This window comes from Nipponia nippon, unplaced genomic scaffold, assembly GCF_047370975.1.
Source record: "Nipponia nippon isolate SJK-2023a ecotype South Korea unplaced genomic scaffold, ASM4737097v1 scaffold_1, whole genome shotgun sequence".
NCBI classification, from domain to species: domain Eukaryota; kingdom Metazoa; phylum Chordata; class Aves; order Pelecaniformes; family Threskiornithidae; genus Nipponia; species Nipponia nippon.
The window spans coordinates 130635864-130656253 of NW_028262290.1; the positions used below are offsets into that span (position 1 = coordinate 130635864).

General features: G+C 43.2%; 1 protein-coding gene and 1 long non-coding RNA gene across 5 annotated transcripts in view; one reads left to right on the forward strand and one right to left on the reverse strand.

Moving 5' to 3' along the window:
* Nucleotides 1–11570: 11570 nt before the first annotated feature.
* Nucleotides 11571–20390, reverse strand: part of SNX10 (sorting nexin 10) — a 37018-nt gene continuing 28198 nt past the window's right edge. For all 4 annotated transcript variants that reach the window (XM_087772692.1, XM_087772708.1, XM_087772682.1 and 1 more), the window contains 2 exons: nucleotides 15127–15342; nucleotides 11571–14669 (listed from right to left, as the gene is read on the reverse strand). In XM_087772692.1, the coding sequence (XP_087628818.1) occupies nucleotides 14591–14669; nucleotides 15127–15342 (295 nt within the window). In that variant the 3' untranslated portion in view covers nucleotides 11571–14590. The remainder of the gene's footprint in view (nucleotides 14670–15126; nucleotides 15343–20390) is intronic.
* LOC148057617 (uncharacterized) lies at nucleotides 15345–18225 on the forward strand. Its single transcript, XR_015707900.1, has 2 exons — nucleotides 15345–15477; nucleotides 18008–18225. It is a non-coding gene; the product is annotated as an uncharacterized LOC148057617 (long non-coding RNA).

Sequence of the window (20390 nt, forward strand, 5' to 3'; positions counted from 1 at the left end):
AGTCCCTTTACAGGAACTCAAATAGCAATTTTAGTAAGTATAAAAGGTTAGTAATTCCGTTTTGACAGTTTCTAAATGAAACATTTTGGTTTAGTGTTTGTCAGGCAATCTCAGAGGGAGGTGACTTCAAATGTAAAGTCTGATCCTGTCCCCATGAATGTCAACAACAAATTCGCACTGACTTCAGGTAGGACGGCATCCATCCCATTACTTCCTATACATGAGCAGTTCATTTTTTTCCAACCTAAAACCCCCAAAACTCGTCCCCTCCCACCAAGCATTATCAGCTGAGCAGGGCCTGATCCTGCTCACTGGGGAGCACTGGCAGTGCCTAGGGGTAGCCAAGAGCCCTGCATGCACAGCACCTGCGGGGTTCAGCCCTCCTGTGAATAAAAGGTGAAATTCTGCTCCTGCCCGTTTCTGCTGCTGCGTTACATCCTCTTCTGCAAGCATTCTGCTCTGGTTTTGGCGGGGTTTTCTGCAGAGGGTGTAGCACAGCAGGAACCAGGCAAGGCAACACTCCCTTCTGCCCAGGAGCCTGCCAGGTCCGTGTAGCCCCTCCAGCGCCGGTGGTGGCCGGGGGGCGAGAGCTGCCTGCCAGCCCCGGGAGCCGCTCAGGGCCTCCAGAGTTAGGTCTCTTCTCAGAAGAGCTACTGCTTAAGCTTTGAGTTATAATTAAATCTTCAGGCGAATTATTTGTGACGGAAAGCTGCTCCCAGTCACAAACCCGTATGAACTGTCTTGCCTGCTGTGCAATTTAAATTGATGTTTAAAAATTTTTATACACATTATTCAATATCTCCATTTGATCAAAAATATTCTCCAATTTGAACAAATTTACTTTTGGATATCACATTCCACAATTTTATCATTTTAAAGGTGTTAAAAATTCATAGATTGCCACATTATTCATCATGCAAGATTAATGCCAGCCTGACAGGTTTTGCAAAGATCTGCGTTTTTTTTTTTCTAAGTGCATATACCATATCTGTATGAGATGTACCTTGGTTGTTGAATATTGATTATTCACGTCTCCTTTCTTATTTCTGATGCTAAAGAGAGAATATTAGGGTGTGATTGTCAGGGTTAGTGTCTCTCTGACCTACACATGTACTATTAATAATTTATGAGTTGATTTGAAATAGATCTCTGTGAAATGAGCTGGCAATAAGCAGGGCTGTCTAAGATGACAAAGATTCAGAACAGGGCAACTCATGTACATCAGCTTCCCAGTTTCAATCTGAAAAGAAAATGAAACAAAAACTCAATATGCCTTACGTGGTAGTTAGGGATTTATTATTTGAATACACCAAGCAATATCACTGCTCCATATTAACAGTTATGTCTGGATGATGCAATTCATATACTAGTCAAACTTTTTAAAGTATTATGCTTATTAAACTATATAAATATATATATGTATGATCCATGAATGAGCAATAAAAGGTATGGCAATCTGTTGGTCAACTCTGCAGTTGCTTGATGAGCATCTGCTTGCAAATACAGAGCCAGCTCGCAGACTCCTAATTCCATTTAAGAGTTGTCTCCCTGAGCGCAAAGAAGATAAAAATAACAAAGGTCAAGATCTGCAAAGGCAGCTGCTGGACTGGCTTGAGGTTGCCTAACATCTAATGGGAGCTCCTCGACAATTAGCATTATGGGTTTTTTTGCTTTAAAAGCCTTCTTCCCTTACACTTCACCTCTTTATTTAGAAAGCAGCCCTGTTTATGTCCACAGATTTACTGAGGATGCCCAGATTGCATCTAAGGGGCGTCCTCAGGAGCAGACCTGGAACAGGCAGTCTGCCTCCCCATCGCTGACGCCAGGCATGCCCCAACGAGCTGCCTCTGGCAGATCCGCACCCCACCGGCGCGGCTCACAGGAGGAAGGGTCTCCCCTGGCAAGGGGTGGTGGGAGCACAGAGTGCCCCGCCAGAGCAGGGCAGGGGTGGCCAACCGCTGGGACCACCCAGCGCGGGCTTAGCTGCAATGGCAGCAAGTGAGACACGGCGAAGAAACGACAACAGGGATGCCCACTGCATTTCAAAGTGCACTCTAGTAATTTTGTAGTAATACCGACTCTCTGCCAGCTCGCCCAGGAGAAATACATCTAGTAGACTGTGGGCCTCATCGCCTAGCATTGGGATTCTCTGTCTCTACCTTCTTCTTTTCTTGGCTGCTGGGCTAAATGTGTTTGTTGCTCGCTGACAAGGTGCATTTCTGGTTTCCTTGTCAGATGCGCTGCTGTGATCCTGAGTCCTTAACCTGGATAGCAATGTGGCACATAAGGAGTTTTTTTTTAATGTGATGCGATACAAAAACAAATGGGGAAAGTAGAAGTCTAGCTGACCTTACCAGGAAGGAGACTGTTCCTTAAACCGCAAACACCTAACAGTTAGGAACCGGGAAACTAGTAAATACCTCGTTACAAATCTGAAATAAAGATGTTCGACCAAGGAAATGACATTGAGCAGCACAAGCCAGAGCAGCGCAGAGCAGTGTGTCAGAGTCACGGGGCTGCTGCGGTGACACAGAGACAATGAAACGGGACGACGCCGGCTCTTCTCGGTGGGAGGGTTTTCTCCTTCTGTCTCCTGGGAGTTTTGCTGCGCATCCTTTGTAGGAAACCTTTCCACCAAAAGTGGCAGCAAGCCCATTGGAAGTCCTATTAATATTCTTCCTCGGTGTTGTAAAGTATGCTGTAGACAGGAGATGACAGTTGCCTTACTGTGAGCAAGGGAAGAGCAGGGGGCTAACACCAGCGACTGACATACTCTGGTAAAACTGCATCGCTGGCATCTCGGAACAAGAAATGAATCAGGAGGGAGAATCGACTCGTAATCCCAAGCCCAGCCAGCAGCCAAAGTGGTTATTTATTATTTGCGGTACGGAGCACCAAACGCGTGTTTCCCAGACAAATCGGAGGGCAAGGTCCTTGCCCTGAAGAACATACAATTTATGCAGCCGACCCTGTGAGATGCTGCAGGCCCTCCCAGGAAGAGCGGAGCAATTTCATCTCAGGATCATTTTGGCTCATCTCGGGAGGTCTCGCCTCTCTTGCTAACACAAATGGTTCTTCTGACCCCAGGGGATGACTCCTGTAAGTGAGGATGGTTTGGTTGTTAATCTGTGACTAGCGAAAAGTAAAATCCTTTATCTGCCTGTAGAGTTTCTGCATGGGCACAGTATTAATACCTGCCTAACCGAGAGGGGTGCTTGAACTCCTCAGATCTATCAGGGGAGCTGCAAAGCATCGTGCATTCAAGTGGCAGAATTTGGCAGGCGTCTCTCAGCAAACGCCAAAGGGGGGAAAGCTGGGCTTTTCCTGGGGGAAAGCTGGGCAGGGCAAAACCACATCAAAGTGGTGCAAACAGTGGATGAGCAAGAGCAGGTGACCCTGCCACTGGTAACATCTCTGGCATCACCCACAGCCAAAGCGGTCCCCCTCGGTTGTGGCAGGAGAGCTTGAGCCAGGGGCCCCTCCTTGCCCTCCCTGCTATGGCAGACAGAGAAACAGAACTGCCAGAGGATCCTTCTCTAGGAACTGCATTTGACTTTATAAAGCCAAATCTTTGAGGTCTCTTTCCTGAGTTATTCCCACATGGGAATTAGGGCACTGCCTTCAAAGAAATTTCAGGGGGTGCTGACGGTGATGGTCACAAATGAGTGCAAGCACATCACCACCGCTGCCATGAACTGACTCCCCCAATCATTTTTCACTAAATTTGACATTCAGGTCTATACTTGCTTGTGTTTCCCCAAGGAAAATCCCAGACCAGCAAAATGCTTTGTGGACTCCCAAGCCCTGAAGCAGCCCAGAATACTCCGCTCCTTACAGGATGCAACCCATCAGCGCACATCCAGCTCATCAATCCAATGCATCAATGAGTTTGCCGTCTTCAGAAGGAAATGTAAGCCTCATCTTTTTACAATGGCTCCAACATCATTCAGGAACAAGGAGGGACAAACTAAACCAAGGAATTTCCTAATGGCTCTCCTCTGTGGGAAAAAGGAAAGATAACATTGTACTTCTGGAAAGTACAAGAACTCTCTTATTTACAGGCAGTGGCCTGTGCTGATAAATGTGTTGTAGGAAGCCATTGTGATTAGCAAGAAACAGGGTGGGAGGGAAGAGCTAGTAAAGCTCCAGGCACGGCACAATGCTCTGTCCTTGGCACAGTCTTCATCTCCTGCTCAGAAGTCATCGTTGCTTTGTACAAACAATGCAGAATCAAGGTTAAGCTCGCAGACCCTGCTGGTGAAGTGTCTCAACCACTGCCCTGAGAAAAAGACCGGGTCAGAAAGCAAAATATGAACCTTAAAAGATTCTGCTTGGGTTTAATTAAATGGGTTGTTGCAATCTAGAAAATTGTATTTACCTATAATGCTTGTATTTGAAGTCAATTTTTGAGACTTGTTTTTACAGTAGTATGGAAGGCCAGGTCACACATCCCATCAGCAAAATAAATTCACGTGGTGTGAGGAGGTCTGCTAGAATCAGCTGAACAGGCAACACAACTTTGGTACGGGAAGTTTAAAGCCCAGGTTTGCAATGCTCATTCACACAAACGGTCTTCACTCATGCTAGCAGTCCCAAATTATTTTAATAAGTGCTGCCATGGATGGATGAGTAAAGACTGAAAGATCCAGCCAAAATCAATCTTTCCTATAGTTTTTAGTCAACTAAAAGCCCTGCTTCCTTCAGTCCAGTTCCAATGATAACACCACCTGATATCAACAAGACTGCAGCACTTCTGCAAGTGTCCCTCAGAGAAAATCCTGTCAGTGCTGCTTATTTAACCAATACAAACAAGGTACCCTAATTGCTTCTCTCTTCTCACCTTGGTTTTTTTTAATTAGCGAGAAGAGTGAGCAACCCCCTTTTACCAAAATAGACATAAATCTCTGTTCTCAATGCTGCAACCCAAAGGACAATTAGCCCAAAATTTTCAGATGCAACAGATGCTGGAGGGAGTTTGGTTTCCAAGTGCCAGAATGCACAGCGCTTGGAAGCAAAAACCAAATCCCTTTCAGGTGTTTCAAGTCAAACATCAAAAACTAGGGCCCCTCTGCTACCGCTCACAAAGGATTTGTGCTGATAGCTGGGGTGAGATCTTTCACAAGGAGCGTGGCTCTTTGTCCGTCCCAGCAGGTAAAGCAGTGGAGCGAGCGGGAGGATCCTCGTTCCTCCCTTATCTGCAACGGACACCCCGTACATCCCTGTGCATCGCCGCACTGTTCCTCAGTTTCCCCAGCTGTAAAATAGTAGATCCTGTTTATTGTAAGGCTGAATTAATCCCTCATTGCAAAATGCTTTGAGATTCCAGACAGGAAAGCTTTATCATCGACACAGACGAATTATTACCTTCCTATATCCAGCCAGTGATGTGCTGACTCTGGTGCCAAGGGGGAGCTTTGACTTCCCAACAAAATTCAAACCAACCAGGAGCCAAACTTGCTTTAAGACTTCATTTTGTGTGCAACTGAGTTGGCAACATTTTGATGGATAGACAGTCATATCCCACCTCTCCTCCCAGTGTCTTAGACCATTAGAAGCAGCAAGAGTTGTGGGTCTTTCATAGAACAGAAAATAGTAATAAAAGAGAAGATTCATATAAACAGCACTTATAAAGCATTTTTTGCCATATAGTAAGAAGCCAGCCTATTGCTATATACAGGTTACATTTACAACAAAGTTATTTCTTGGGGCTAAGTACTACTGTCCCAAGGTGGACGTTCATAGGGTTACTTTTCTATCATAGGACTGGGTCTCCCAAGGCTCTCACATGTCAGGGGAGTGATGGGCTCTTTCAGGGGCTGAATCAGAGCAACTAAATTTAGTTAGGAACTGGCCTCCCTAGGCTGAGGTTACCCTTTGAGAAAACCTCTCCCCACACCTCGGGTACCTCGGTCTCATAATTCAAAACACAGAGCCTTCAAATGAACATCGGAGGTAAAAAATGATGTGCAGACACAAATGGGAACACAGGTACACTGGACTTTGTGGGTGAACTCCTGTCCCACACTGAGGTCCTAATTAAAGGCCAATTTCATGGTGAGAGTGCTGGGTGCAGACCACGTTGTATGTTACTACCTGATGGCCGTTGCCCTTGAGGAACGTAAGAACTGGGTCAGACCAGCGGTCCTTGTGACTCTGAATCTGCTCTCAGACGGGGGCCACCAGCAAACACCAGGAAAAGACCGCAGGGTCAAGACAGGCACAGGGTGCTGCCTCCCTCCCTGGGATACCTGCCCAGCTCTCGGCCCCACACTGGCTTCACAGGGATAAAAACACAAGCCCAACATTTGGCAAAAAAACCCAAGAAATAGTCATGTATCCAGAAAAACACAACTCAGGGAGTGAGCTGCTAAAATATCTCGGGGGATCCACGCCCAAGTGAGGGATGTCTGAAGAACTCAGGGCTCTGTTTTCAAGTGTTTAACACCCTCACCTGACCCAGGCTTTTAAGAGAGCTTAGCCACCTATGGCTGCTGGCTGCCTTTTCCTTGCAGAAACCCTTGTAAGAATGTATTGCTTATATAGGAAACAAAATAGAATCAAGATTCCTGACACTTGGCTCAGAGGTGTGACTTCTGAAGAATCACAAGTGCTCCTTTTCTGAAGCACAAGGAGATACTGTTCTTTTAAAACTGTTTTAATTACCTGTGTAAATAACATGAAATAAGAACCTATGAGAGGTCTTAGAAACTGGAAATATATGGCATTTTGAGAGCACGAACACACAAAAAAGAAAGGATAGATTTTGTAGTCCACTTTATCATTGCTATTATTGATCATTATCATGTACCGAAGACTCAGAACTTAACATAAACATAAGTACACCAAAACCTTCTAGAATACTGGGAAATAAATCCAGAACTTCTGCTACTACCTATTGTCTTTCAGAAGTAAAAATACATTTTCACTGTGTTTGAAAATTACTGTTTGAAAATGTTCTCTACTTCAAAGCAGACATTTTTCTGTTTTCAGGAAAAAATTAACTGTAGCACATTCAAAAAGGCCACCTATTGGTTCCAACAAGAATGTCATTTTTAATCTGAGTGCCATTCGGAAGACAGAATTTTTTCACCTTCAGTATAAGCAGCACAAAGTTTTTTCCATCTACTTCAACTGAATCAGTGCTTGATATTTCTTAACCACTTCTACTCTGAAATTTGCGTTTAGTATTTGCACATAAATTAAAACAGGCCTTCTATATTGGTATAAGTTACAAAATATCTGCAGCAAAGATATTTTTGTTCAGAAGGTTTAACTGTGGGGTTTTTCTGTATTTGGTTTTCTATATCATGTTTTTGCTTTGCTTTCTGATTAACCATCAAAGAATAAAAACAGTGTAAGAATCTGGCAAAATGCCCATCTCAGCCAATGACTGTTTTCTTACCTACAAGCAAAAAACAACCCCAACTAGTAAATACTAGTAAATACTAGTAAATACTAGTAAATACTAGTAAATACTAGTAGTAAATACTAACTTTAAATTTGTGAGCACCCAAAATCATGGGTGTCACAGGAAAGTTCTACCACTCAGGCATATTTTAAATATAACCATGGGAATCAATCCGACAACGTGCAAATACTTATAATTACAATACCAATTTAAACTTAAAAATGCTTTGTTTTGTTTTTTGAAATAACCCTAAGCTCAGGCATATGCTGGCACATTTAACATGGAAATTAACTGTGCCTGATCAACATTTTAACAAGAGGAACATTTGAGCAAAATCTATAGCTGCAGTACTGCCTAAGCGGCTCCTAAAAAAAGCAAAGATAGACTCAGTGAGACAGTGGTTGAGTTGAGTCTGTGTACCACCATAAAAGATAAATTATTCCCTACCTTTGGGGGAAATCTGAGCTAGCTGACATGTGTGAAGATTTTTTAATTTATCGGGAGACAGTAAGACAAAAGATATTCTTTGAAGGAGCACAATCAAATAGTAATCTGTTGGTCTGGGTTGGGTTTTTTTGTTTTAAATCAAGGAGATTAAAGCTATCATCCAGATTATCAGCTGACAACTATGAGAGCAATGTAAAGGCTACCACAGAGCTAGATCTAGCCCCCAAGGAGGACATGGTAGCCCTTCTCCAAAGAGTTTGCACTTTGGTAAGGGCAGGTATCCAGCACCAGGTGCTCAGCCCCGTGGAGATTCCCAAATTTAGGAATGAATACTCCAGTTTTGCTACCAGGATTCATATAACCATCCTGGCACAATGATGGGAAACAAGGCCAATATGCACATGGACAAGGCTGACCAGAGGATTTGAGCCACATAGGCCTTATTTGCTGTATTTTCTTTTTAATCTGCATTTGCCATTACAGTCTTTGCAAACAACTGTGGGTTTACTGTCAGTTCCCCCTGTTTTATGTCTTTTCCCTTCTCCCAGTTATTATGCAGAAATGACCCACAGGAGCAAACAGTGGATCTAAGCGATCGCGGAGGGGAAATATTTGACTACCAAAAAACATAAAGCAAAGAAGCAAAGAGAAAAGGAAAAACACCTCTCCATCTTTGCATGGCTTTTGTCACGAGAGTAGGTAAACACTTTGCAGGTAGAAATATGATGATGTCGCATGGAAACCTTTTAGAGTAATTTCTAACAACTGTATTCACTACCAGCACAGTCATTAACAGGTTGCCAGGAGAGAAAATAAAAGCTCCTAGACTGTTTCCGTACAGTCTGCACCCGATGTTATTACTATTACATCAATGCCTAGAAATGATAATGGGATGAGGGCCCTCCCCAGCCAGGCACCGTGAAAAACTGTACTGAGAGGTTGTGGTGAACCAGCAGACAAAGGGAGTTTTCCTACTCTCGCCTTTGCACGTGGGCAGTTGAGGCACATTGCGTGCGGAGTCACCCTCGCCCGGGCAGCACGGAGGCCTGTCCTCTCCCCCGGAGCTGCTCCTTACCAGCCTTGAGCACCCTTTTCCCTGCTGGGGAGGGCATCGTGGTCCAGGATGGAAGACAGGTATCTCCCAGGCCCCACTTTCCCGGGATGATGACCCAAACACCTCTGTCTCTAAATCCCTCCAGCCCTTGGCAGCCCAGAGCACATTCCTGGGACTCCTGATGCTGCGGCTCCAAGTGCTCGGTGGCTCCCGGGAGGCTCCATCTGAAGGTCTGGCCGAGAGGCAGCAAGCCCCAGACTGATGCTTCAGACCTGTCATTCCGGTACCTTCCCTTCCCACCGCGCCTGGGCTGCCTTTGCGGCATTATCATTGCCACGGGGCCGGGAAAGCACCGCTCTGTTGCCTCGTCCCTCCTCTCCCTCCCCCTGCTCTGCTCCATACATGAATACATTTCTCTCTTTTTTTTCCCTTTTGGTATTTTTTTTTTCTCTTTCCCATTACCCCTTTAATGCAGAGCAGGGCTGCTGATTACAAAAGAGGCAGTTTGACTCGAGCAATAGGTCTTCTTCACTAATCCTCACTGTCATGGAAATTCCAGCTGCTACAAGAATAAGAGGCTCAATCCATATTTGCCAGCTCTAATATGAAATCTGTCAGGGCCCAAATTAATGAGTTCCAAATTCCTTACATCACGATAACAGGTTAAGACTGGTCAATTAATTACATAAATCCTTCCCGATTCATTGTGCATTTTCAGGCGAGATTGTGTCTTACATAACGGGGTGACACAAGGCCTTTTGGCTCTTGTCGTTCCGCAGAAAGGCCTCCGTTTAAGTGCAGCCTGCCTGCCGCGGAGGCTGGTAAATGTCACGCCTTGGCTTTGCGCTGGCCCCTAATTGCTTTTGTATAAAGAATATTTTTACAGTAGCTTAAAAAAAATATATATTTTTTATTTTTTTTAAATTGCGGAGCCCGGCGGTGCCGTGCCATGGGTGCCGGTGCGTGGGGGGCGGCGGGGGCTTCCCCGTGGGGAGGCAGGTGCAGCCCCACCCCGCCCCGCCCGACCCCCATCCCCAGCGCGGGGGGCGCCTCCCTCTTCTGCCTGGCCGCGGAGCTGCGCGGCTGCGGGAGGGGCTCTGGGACGGGGAGCAGTGAAACCGAGAAATAACCGAGAAACATCGCGTAGCCCCCGCGGACAGCGGCGGGGACGACGCGGCCCCGCGCCCCGCCCGGCTGCCCGCTTCTCCCTGACCCACAGCGCCCCCTGGCGGCGCGGCGCGGCCGGCGGGGGCGGTGGCGCCGCCTGCGCGGGAGGGGGGGGCGGAGGGAGCCCGGGGCGGCGCGGGGCGCGACACGGGGCTGCCGGGGGGCGCGGAGCCGGTCCCCGCGCCGCCCCCGCGGGAGGGGGGAGCCGGAGGGAGCCCGGGGCGGCGGGGGGCGCGGAGCCGGTCCCCGCGCCGCCCCCGCGGGGAGAGGCGGGCCGGCGCCTTCCGCGGCCGCGGGGATGGGGAGGGGGCGCGGCGGGAGCGCGGGCGGCCGGGCCCCCCCGCCTCAGCCCGCTCCCTCCCGCTCCCCCCCGCTCCCCCCGCCGTTGCCATGGGCTGCGGTTGCCACGAGTTACCGGATCAAGGCCGGGCGGCTTCGCTCCCTGACAGCCGTCCCCCCGCCACCCGCGGGCGCGGGCACGCGTGGGCGCAGGCGTGCGCGCACCCCGCCGCCGCCGGCGCCATCCCGGCCCTGCGCCGGGGGGGGCCGGCAGCCCCCGGCGGGCCGGGCCGGGCCGGGCCGGGCGGGGCGGAGCGGAGCGGAGCGGGGCGGAGAGGACGGCGGCCCCAGGTAAGGCTCTCGCCCCGCTCCGCTGCGCTGTGCGGCCGGCGGGCAGGGCCGGGAGGGGAGGCGGCGCGGGGAAGGGCCGGGCCGGGGCGCCGCGGCGGGGAGCGGCGCTCCTGCCTGCGGGCAGCGCGGCCGGGGACGCTGCCGCCTTCCCCCTTTCCCCCCCGAAGCGCGGCAACCGCGGGAGCAGCCGGCGGCGGCCGAGCCCCGCAGGCGGCCAGCGCTGCCGCCCGCCGCCCCCGAGTGACAGCTCCAGCGGGCACACACACGCGTGGGGCAGGGCTCCCTCCCAAATTAAAAACCCGGGGGTTTCAGCCCCAAGGAGAAAGCTCCATTTCTGTGTTCTAAGAATTATTTTCTAAGGAGGTTTTATTCCAGAAGGCAAAGCAGCGACTTAACCCGTTGCAGAATATTTTTAACATCGAAGGGGAGAACAATTGTGTCTTTCCTCAAGCGTTTAGGCCTTTCATAAAAAGAATGGAGCCGATACTGGAAATACCGATTTACATTTTTGCAATATTGTAGAAGCTAGCGGGGAAAGGTAACCCCCCCGTCCCCGGTGAGGGGCACCGCTCCCAGCCCCGCAGTGACAGAGCGGCTACGCCGAAACATGGACGTTTTGTTCTTCAGTCACGCTGACTTTATCTACACCGTGTATTTTACGACAGAGCAAGTCCCAAATAAATACTGTGTACCTGCACAATTTAATATATGGCTCTGGAAAAAAATTCAATATATCACATGACAAAAAAAAAAGACTTGGACACAGAATTTCGTAGTGTTACGTGCTGGAGCATTTAAGAGTATAAATTTTCTCAATGCTTATAAAACTGCACTGCTATTTAAATGAAAATTTTCTTTCCAACAGACAATTTTTCTCATCTTTCTTGAAAGCATATTTCAATGACACTGTAAGTAACAGCTTGCCTACAATATCCCGAAGTTACACATTACAGAATTTGATAGCATATATGGCTGGAGTTATTTTCACTTGTTTATATTTTTCTACAAAAATAACAACAAACCCCAAACTAAACACCACTTAGTAGGTATATACACATATCACAAGAATAGTTGAACAGTAATTACACATGGTAAGTCATACAGTGATTAGGATATTGAAATAAAGGAAACCTTACTGGCAGGTTTAAACACAAGATAAATAAAACAAGTTACGACTTTCTAACTACTTAAAAGCTTTTAAGAAATCATCATAAAAATGAGAAAATAAAGTTCTAAGCAAAAGATAAAGAGAAGTTTTTAAGTGCAGAATTATTGCAACTAGATATAAATTAGCAGTATTAATTAGATGGTATTATAAACAAGATATTAGCCTGTTTAAAAAAAATAGCAGGAAATGTCAGCATTATTCGAAAGTAAAAGATCAGAATTAAAATACCAGTGATCAACTGAATCAAAATATATTACACAGTGTTGAAAAATCACTGAATCATTGAAGTCACAAAAGACATTAAAAATATTTGTTTACATTTAAATTTGTAACCGTTACATTGAAATGTTCCAAATTAAATAAAATGTCTTAAAGCATTTATATGCAGTTACATACAGCTGATACAAAAAGAAGACATACTAGAGCACAGAATACTTTTCCTTCCCCTTTAATAAGAAAAATTCCAGTAATACCAGCTATACAAACATCATTCAAAAGGTAAATATTTAAACAAATTTCTGTCAAAGCCAGGACAAAAGTTCTATTATAGCAGTCTTTGAATTTTTGAACAGGGTGATGAAGAAAATAACAACAGTAGAACTATTAGAAAACAAGTATGTATTTATTTCGGAAACATCTTCATTTGCAAAGCACTCACTGGCATACAGATAAGCTCCTAGAATTAAAAAATAGCCATAAAGGCTCTCCAAACCTTATATTTCTGTAATTTTTGTCAGATATTGAGGACGTGTTAGCAGGCCAGAATTGTGAAGTGCTTCAACAGTTTAGATCAATCTTTTAAAACAAAACCAAAAACCACTACCGTAACACTGTGTTAAATAAAAACATTAATATGTTTCTCAGACATTATTCCAGTTTTTGCTTTTATATTTTCCCCATCTTTTAAATAAATTTGCTAAACAATTTTTCTTGTAATGTGCCATCTCAAAAAAAAAAAAAAGCCAAGTAATCAAACATCTCTGCCTGGCAATAACAGCTATTTTTAAGCTACTTTGAGTGATAACTTGTTGCTTTAATTAAATGTTATCACTTTTACATTACAGTAGCTTTGCTGCTAACTCACACACAAGTTGAGAAGGTGAATAGATACATTTGTGCAATTCAGTAAGACCAAGCAAAAAGAAACACGGATATTTATCTTATAAAAGTGCTACCATCAACAAAAACCAGTGGCTTAAAGTAGTTACCTAAGAGATGTTATCCTCAGGCTATTAAAGCATGTTTCTAAAATTACACAGATTCCCAGCTGGATGCTTTAAAAAAAGCATGCCCACACACGCCTATGCTAAACTTTTATTATCTGGCCATTTAATAATCTATTGTTTCTGTAATTCATAGGTTTAAAATGCTCCTTCTTTGAAAGTATCCACAGAATTCTTAAAAAAATATATATATACACACACATACATATCCATTTCTAGGCCAGTAACTACAGCACTGAAGTTAATGGGAGCTTTGCTAGGGTGATCAGACCCCCTAGCTCTTTTTAATAGCAGTTAAATGTCAAATATAAATACAACACCACAGTGAAACATACTCCTTTGACAGAATCTGGGACAAGACACTACGCAGCTGCTGTTAACAATAAAGAGCAAAACTGACGTTTAATCAAAATAAGTGTTGGTGGTTACGAAATTGTGTTCAAGCCTGCCTTTTGTTTGTGAAAAGAGTCAATATTTCAACATGTTAACTACAGCCACAATGAAATCAGCAGCTCCTCTTACTCCCAAAGAGTGGGGAGGTCCATGTCCGTACCGTGTGTTATAGCTATGTGATTATCATCATTTTGGAGAGGGAGATCCTCTCCATTTAAGCTGCTAAACTAAAACATCGCTCCTGGCGTCTTCAAATATAAGTGCCTAAAGTTAAACGCGCTGGGTGAAATCTTGGCCCTAGCGAGGTCGATGCAAAATTCAGCCTTTGGTTTCAATGGACCTCATGCAGGATTTTCACTGGGAATGAGTATCCGTAATTCCCTGGGAACTGAGAATCTCCAGCAAGCCTCGAAATGATGTCATTTTTATTAATATTTCTAACTTCTAAGCAACCATGCTCAAGAATTTTGGCCTTCAGTTCTTATGCATGATAAAACCAAGCTTTCCATAAACATTACAGAAAGACCAGAGGAAGAGATATTTATATCTCAAATTGTCAGCAGCATATAGTTTGTACAAATGTTGTTTTGCTGATGTTGCTGAGCTACTTTAAAAAGTGAATACCTTGTGGGGTATGTAATTTCATCACCAATGTCAAATGACTCCTAAAGATTAAACTTCTCTGATGCAAATTACAAAAAGATGCTTTGAATATATTTGATATGATATACCAACTTTTAAGCTGAGGAATTAAGTTATCTTTATTTTTCAGATCCGAGACATGCACTCACTCAGGGAAGTATTTTAACTGCCACATATATCAGCAGAGCATGACTCGCCCAATACTGAGATTTTAACAGTCACAAAACCCTAAATGTAATAGGCAGCGTGTAAACCTGAATCAACATACATAGTAAATCGACAAAGAAATAGTATCAAGGTCTGTTCGGAAATTTTTTTTAAGGACATGTGGTTGTATTGATGACGCGTCTTTTAGGTACGTGTTAGCAGCCAGCCGCGTTTGTGTGGCACACGTAACCAGTAAATAGAGCAGAAACTGCTTTGTACTGTCCTTAAGATAGCAATACAGGAATGATTTTTCATGATTCTTCAGAAGCTGGGCTTGCTTTACATCCACATGAAATGCTGTCATCACTAGGTCTGAGCCCGGAGGATGAACTGCAGAAAAGGGGAGAGGAAAAAAAAAAAAAAATAAAAGGAGGAAATTGGTTTTCACAACACACTCAAAGCCTGAGTAACAGAGGAGAACTTTAATTATCTCCAGTCACAAAGAGAGACAGGAAATTTGGACTTTTAATTAGCCATTTGGAGTGCAGTTGGATATTTTTTTAGCAAGATAATTTAAACGCGAATAATTCAAGTCTGACTAAATGAAATTCACATAATCAGAATGCAGATAATTGAATTTCTACTGCATTCATTAATTCAGTGTGGAGGTGTGTGTGAAGACTTCTATGATGAGCTGTCACAGCTCAATAAAATCTCAGTCAATTAATTTTTTCATTATCTTAGTATTACATCAACAAAAAAGTGAAGCATGTGCGCATGTATGTGTGTGTGTATATATATATATATATATATATAATCTCAGAAAGTAAGGAAATACAGAAATCACCTCTCTGAATCAGAGTCCGCATCGTTTTTTCCTTTTTTTCTCTCTTCATCTTCTATAGGAAAGCGTCTGTTCAAAGAGGCGAACTTATGAATCGCATCAGCAACAGAGTATTTGGTCTGTCCAGATACGCAAGCCTCCATATCTTCTGGGCTTAGCTGAGTCTGTAAGAAGAGGTGAAGCCTACTGTCTGAAAGCAATAACGCATCTTGTAGGATCCTGGAAAAAGAAAAGAAGTCAAATGTTTTTATATAGATGCACATACGCATGTATTCTGAAGCGTTTTACCAGAACAAATTCTAAATGATGTCCTACTTTTAAGTTTTCAGATGAATCCTAAATCAGTAACAGAAGGTAATGAACATATTAAAATGATTAGGTGTGTGTTACTTACTTATTACATTATTTGGAATTTTAGGTGAGTAAAAACATGAAGCTAATAGTTAGGCACATCTGCTATTAGAATAACTTCAAGGACATTTCTCCCATTTAACCATCTGTTATTACCACATGGATCAATTACTGATTTTTAGGCAGTTGGAGGCATATACTCTTATGAAAATTTGGTCTCCATTTGAGAGATTTTTCTTTTTTAATAGCTAAGCTTTTCTAAAAATTACAAGTCACTAATTTCTTCGGTGAGGGAAAGAAGTGTGTACAGAGACAGGACTTCATACACACACAGTGTCAGGACTTTGAAATACCTGTAAACAACAGAGCCAACACTAGCCAAAATCATTTACACTTTTACAAATCTGCGTACATTTAAGCTAGAATGAAAACGCTAATACTGAACACAGATTTAAATTTACTTGCAAACAGTTTTCAGGGAATCTTAAATACTATTTCATTCCAGCTATTGTTTTCAAAAGTCCATTTTAATCTTGGTTTATATGTATTTTAAATTAAGTCTTCAAATAAATTTAGCACAGAGTATTTACTTACACCAAGTGAGAGTAAACAAAATATAATGCATTCCAGTAACACAGAAAGTTGTAGAGATACTTTTACAAGGACTGAGAATTGAGGATCATCATTAGTATTTTTGGGGAAAAAAAAAAATGCAACTTTGCTGCAACATTTCTCTAAAGAAGGAATTCTTTAATACACAAATCCTAGAATGATTAACAAGAGATTTTTTAAATATGTACATGTAATTTTAGTCATGTAATAAAGTCATCAGAGCCCACGACCATGCCAAACGGTGCTCCACAGAAAATTATTAAAATATCTTTAAAGAAATCAAACCTATTACAAGTCAGTATTTACCTATTTCTACCCATTTAGGTTACAGTCGTTACCAAGAAAGTCATTGCTATGCAACAGGAAACAAGAGATGACATTAATGTAAGAAGTAGTAAGAGCAGAAAGAAATATTGCATTCTATAGGTACTCTGACTAAAATGAAAAGTATAACTGATTAGTTCCTTCTCTCAAATAAGATTAATGGTGTGTTTGGACTGTAATGTTTTAACGCACAAATACGTTCTGAAAACTGTTCTCTAAAGTGGCCAACATTACAATAATGTTTAATAAATACACTAAAGGATTTCTGGCTTCATCTAAGCCTATAAAAATCTGTCAAATCAAAATAAGTAATAAGAGATATCTAACTGAAAATGCAGGGTATTTGTGTACGTGCACATTTCATTTGCCTAGGTAAACACACACATAGCCTCAACCAAATAACTCAAACTTTGACACCTTCCAATGAGGAAATGTCTGCAATGACCCTAATGATCTACCAGGTGCATTTGAAATTCAGTCTCAGACGGACCAGATTTCACTGCAGTTCAAAATAAGCACACTTTCATACCTAGAGAAAGCCTTTTTAATCCAATCTCAATTCTCGCAATTTTCCTTAAAAATAAACATAGCAAATAAACATCTGTAAAATCAATGCACGCAGTGTATTAATATACAGAAAAACAACTTCGTACTCTAAAGGAAGCCAGCAAATGCTGTGTAAAATGATTCAAAACACAGAATTTACAGGTCTACACACCTTGACAGCAACAACTTCGTGAATACAGTTTGAAAAGCCATCATTCAGCGGCCACTAAAAGAGGGTTTCAGCCTTGACTCTTGATAAACACGCGTTCCAAACAAAGACAAACATTGCAACAAAAAGTAAAAGAAAAAGTATCATTCCTCACAATAAATCCACGTTTATAGTTCATGGAACTGGGGGAGTAAACATCCTCCTTCCTCTTTTCTTCCTCTTAAGAAAGAAAAAAAAAAAAAAAAAAAAAAAAACCAACATGCTGGAGTTTACTGTAGAGTAACTAGAGTTACTGTTTTTCCCAGGCTTACGAGCACAATGAGGGGATGCACATTTCTGCAATTCTATCATTTGCGTGTCTAATACCAAGTAACCCAGCAAAGAGCCAAGACATTAAATTCTGTGGATGGCATTTAGTTTCACAGATTTTTCCTCTTGCCGTACCTTCAAAAGTTTCCTGCCAACCAGCAAAAACACAAGTAACTAACTGTTCATGAGATTACACTACACTTACAGCTCTGTTGCTGTTTGAAATGTATTTTATTTTCTTTATAAAATAATGGGTAATCTTTAAAATTGATTTTAGATGGTTTGAGGCATTACACCAGAGAAGTAATGAGCGCTAATGTCAATGATATTGGACACAAATTCATTTTAGCTTTATTTCACGTCCAGTACAATTCTGCTAAGCCTTGAACTGCTAAAGCACTGTTATTAACTCGGCAGTAACCTAACACATGGAACAGCAAACAAAAGTGATAAGAGTACAGACTGATCAGGACCTCAAGGCTACTGTCCTTTTTCTGCAGCTATAATTCAATTTCCAATTTTACTTTACATTGGACTCATTATTTCACAGTAATTTTCTTTTCTGCTTCATAGTGCCATCTGGAGGTGAAAGGAGTGAAGAGAAACCAAGGTGAAGAAATGGAAAGATGTTCATAAAGCTAATCACATATATATATATATATATATATATATATAAAAATAAATATATATATATATGTTCACAAGGGGGAAGGGACCAAACACTCGACGCATTTTGCAAGCCATTTAAAACCATCCTGAAAGCAAATATATGAACACCTTTCACCCAGTCATACCCTTGTAGCATTTTTTCTTTCTTTTAATTAAAAAATAAGTTCTGCTTTCCCCCCCGATCTGAACCAACAGGTTAGATTGCTTTTTAATTGCATCCTTCAAGCAATCAAAATGAAAAGTAAATTCTGTGCTATCTATAAGCGTTATTCTTTCCTGTTCAAAATACTCTTTCTTCAAGGAAATAACCATACATTTGTCACCAGATGTTACTAGTAGTATTAAGTGTTGGTATAGCAGTTGCTCTCCAGGGCTTTTGCTGTCCTGGGGACTCAATGTGTGAAGGGCTGTACATCTAAAAAATAGATTTGGCTCCAAGGACTTTAAAAAAAAAAAATTAAAATTACACGCCACAACCTAACAAATTAAAAAGGCAAGAGGAAAGGCGGAGTGTCATAATATTAATACTCGGGTGTCTTAGCAGAGGCTGAACGCGTGCGCGGTTTGAACACAACCAGTAGCACTCCCGGTCCTTCTCAAACAGTTTTATTACAGCCAGCGTCAGTGCAAAGCTGCAGTTACAGCGATGTAAATCAGCTCTCGCTGCTGTCGCGCTAATGGAAGAGTCATGGCTCACGGTGATAATTCCTATAAACTGACCGGGCATATTTAAGAGAACAACAGACTTTCTATGCACGCGTGGAATAAGAACGAAAGGCTAAATCCTGCAAGTCTTGATCCCATCAGTAGTCATTACTTGTCAGAGATCTCACTCCTCTCGGCCAGATTGCTCACATGCATAATGACTACTTATGTGATTAAGGGGGCTGCAGGATAAGGCTCTACATTTGAATTAGAGATAATAAAATCATTTTTTATTCACGGCCATGTGAATCTTTGTTTGTAAGCTTTCAGTAAATGCTTGCGATCTCTAGACCTTTAAAGAAGCAGGGCTGAAAAACATCACTTTACAACCAAAAGAAATAATTTTTGAGGAAATGTTGGATACTATATGAAAAATCTTTCTCCTTCCCCGTGTTATGGCAAGAACATTTACAAAAGACAAAACATGTGCTTTGTCTTATCTGGACAAGGTCCAAAATCTGGTTTTCTTCAACATGATTTTATTAGGTATATTATACACTGTTCTGCTGGAGGAGAACAACATATGGCTGAACAGTACAACTTAATCCTAACTAAAGATTTCCTGTATCTACTGTAACCTAATACAATGACAGATGCACACTTGCATGTGTGTGGAAGGTTAACACTCCGATTTTGTTTTCGACAAATTTACTCTGCCCGTTTACATCATATCATCAGAGCAAGGGGAAGAAAAAAAAAAATAAAAACCCCAGGAGCTGGGAGGCGGGGGGTGACAGCCTGTGCTGTGGTGCCCTCTGTTGAGCATCCAGCCCCTCAGCCCCTCGCCCCGGCCCACAGCAAACAAAGCCCCAGTTTCCTCTTAAAAAGAGCCGACTGTGCTTCCTCCTTCGCTTTTGGTAAGGGAGGAAATGTTACTGAGAGCGAGCAACTGCAAAGCAACTGTTGGGCATCTGATAATGCACATGTTTAAGAAAGGATTAAGCGACATGCGCCTGCTAGGCATTATTCACTCAGCAGATAGGAAATATTAGCAAGGCTCCATGGGAAAGAGAGCCACCATGTGCCCGAGGAGATCCCACCTGCCCCACGGCCGCCGACGCTCCAGCCCGAGCCCTGGCAAGCTGGCATCCATCCCCTTTGGAGCCAGTCTCCCGCCTTCCGCATCCCTGAGAGAGCGCCCAGTGGAGACACCTCCAGGAGGGAGCCCTCCAACCCTCCACCAGCTCCTGCTCGTGGGACTGCGGTGGGGAAGGTAAGGAGGTGTGAGGAGGAGGGCAAAACCCCAGCCACCTCCGGAGAACGGCTCTGCCTCAGGCAGCCGAGTTTTGGGTGGCTTGTTTGGCACCAAGTGAGCCCGATGCACAGCCATCCAGAGCAGCGACACTGTGGATGCCCTTCGTCTCCTGTGGATCCGAGCACTGCATTTCTCAAAATTCCTAGTATGTCTTCCACCCCATCATAAACTGCATGTTTGAAAAGTAATTGAAGAATAGTCCTTTTTCCTAAACCACATAATTTTTTGGGATCCAATTGTATTCAGTGAAAAAATGTCAGTGATTGAACCCAACTTCATTTAAAACTGTTTTGTTAATTAGCTTTCTAATAAGCAAGCATGGATGAT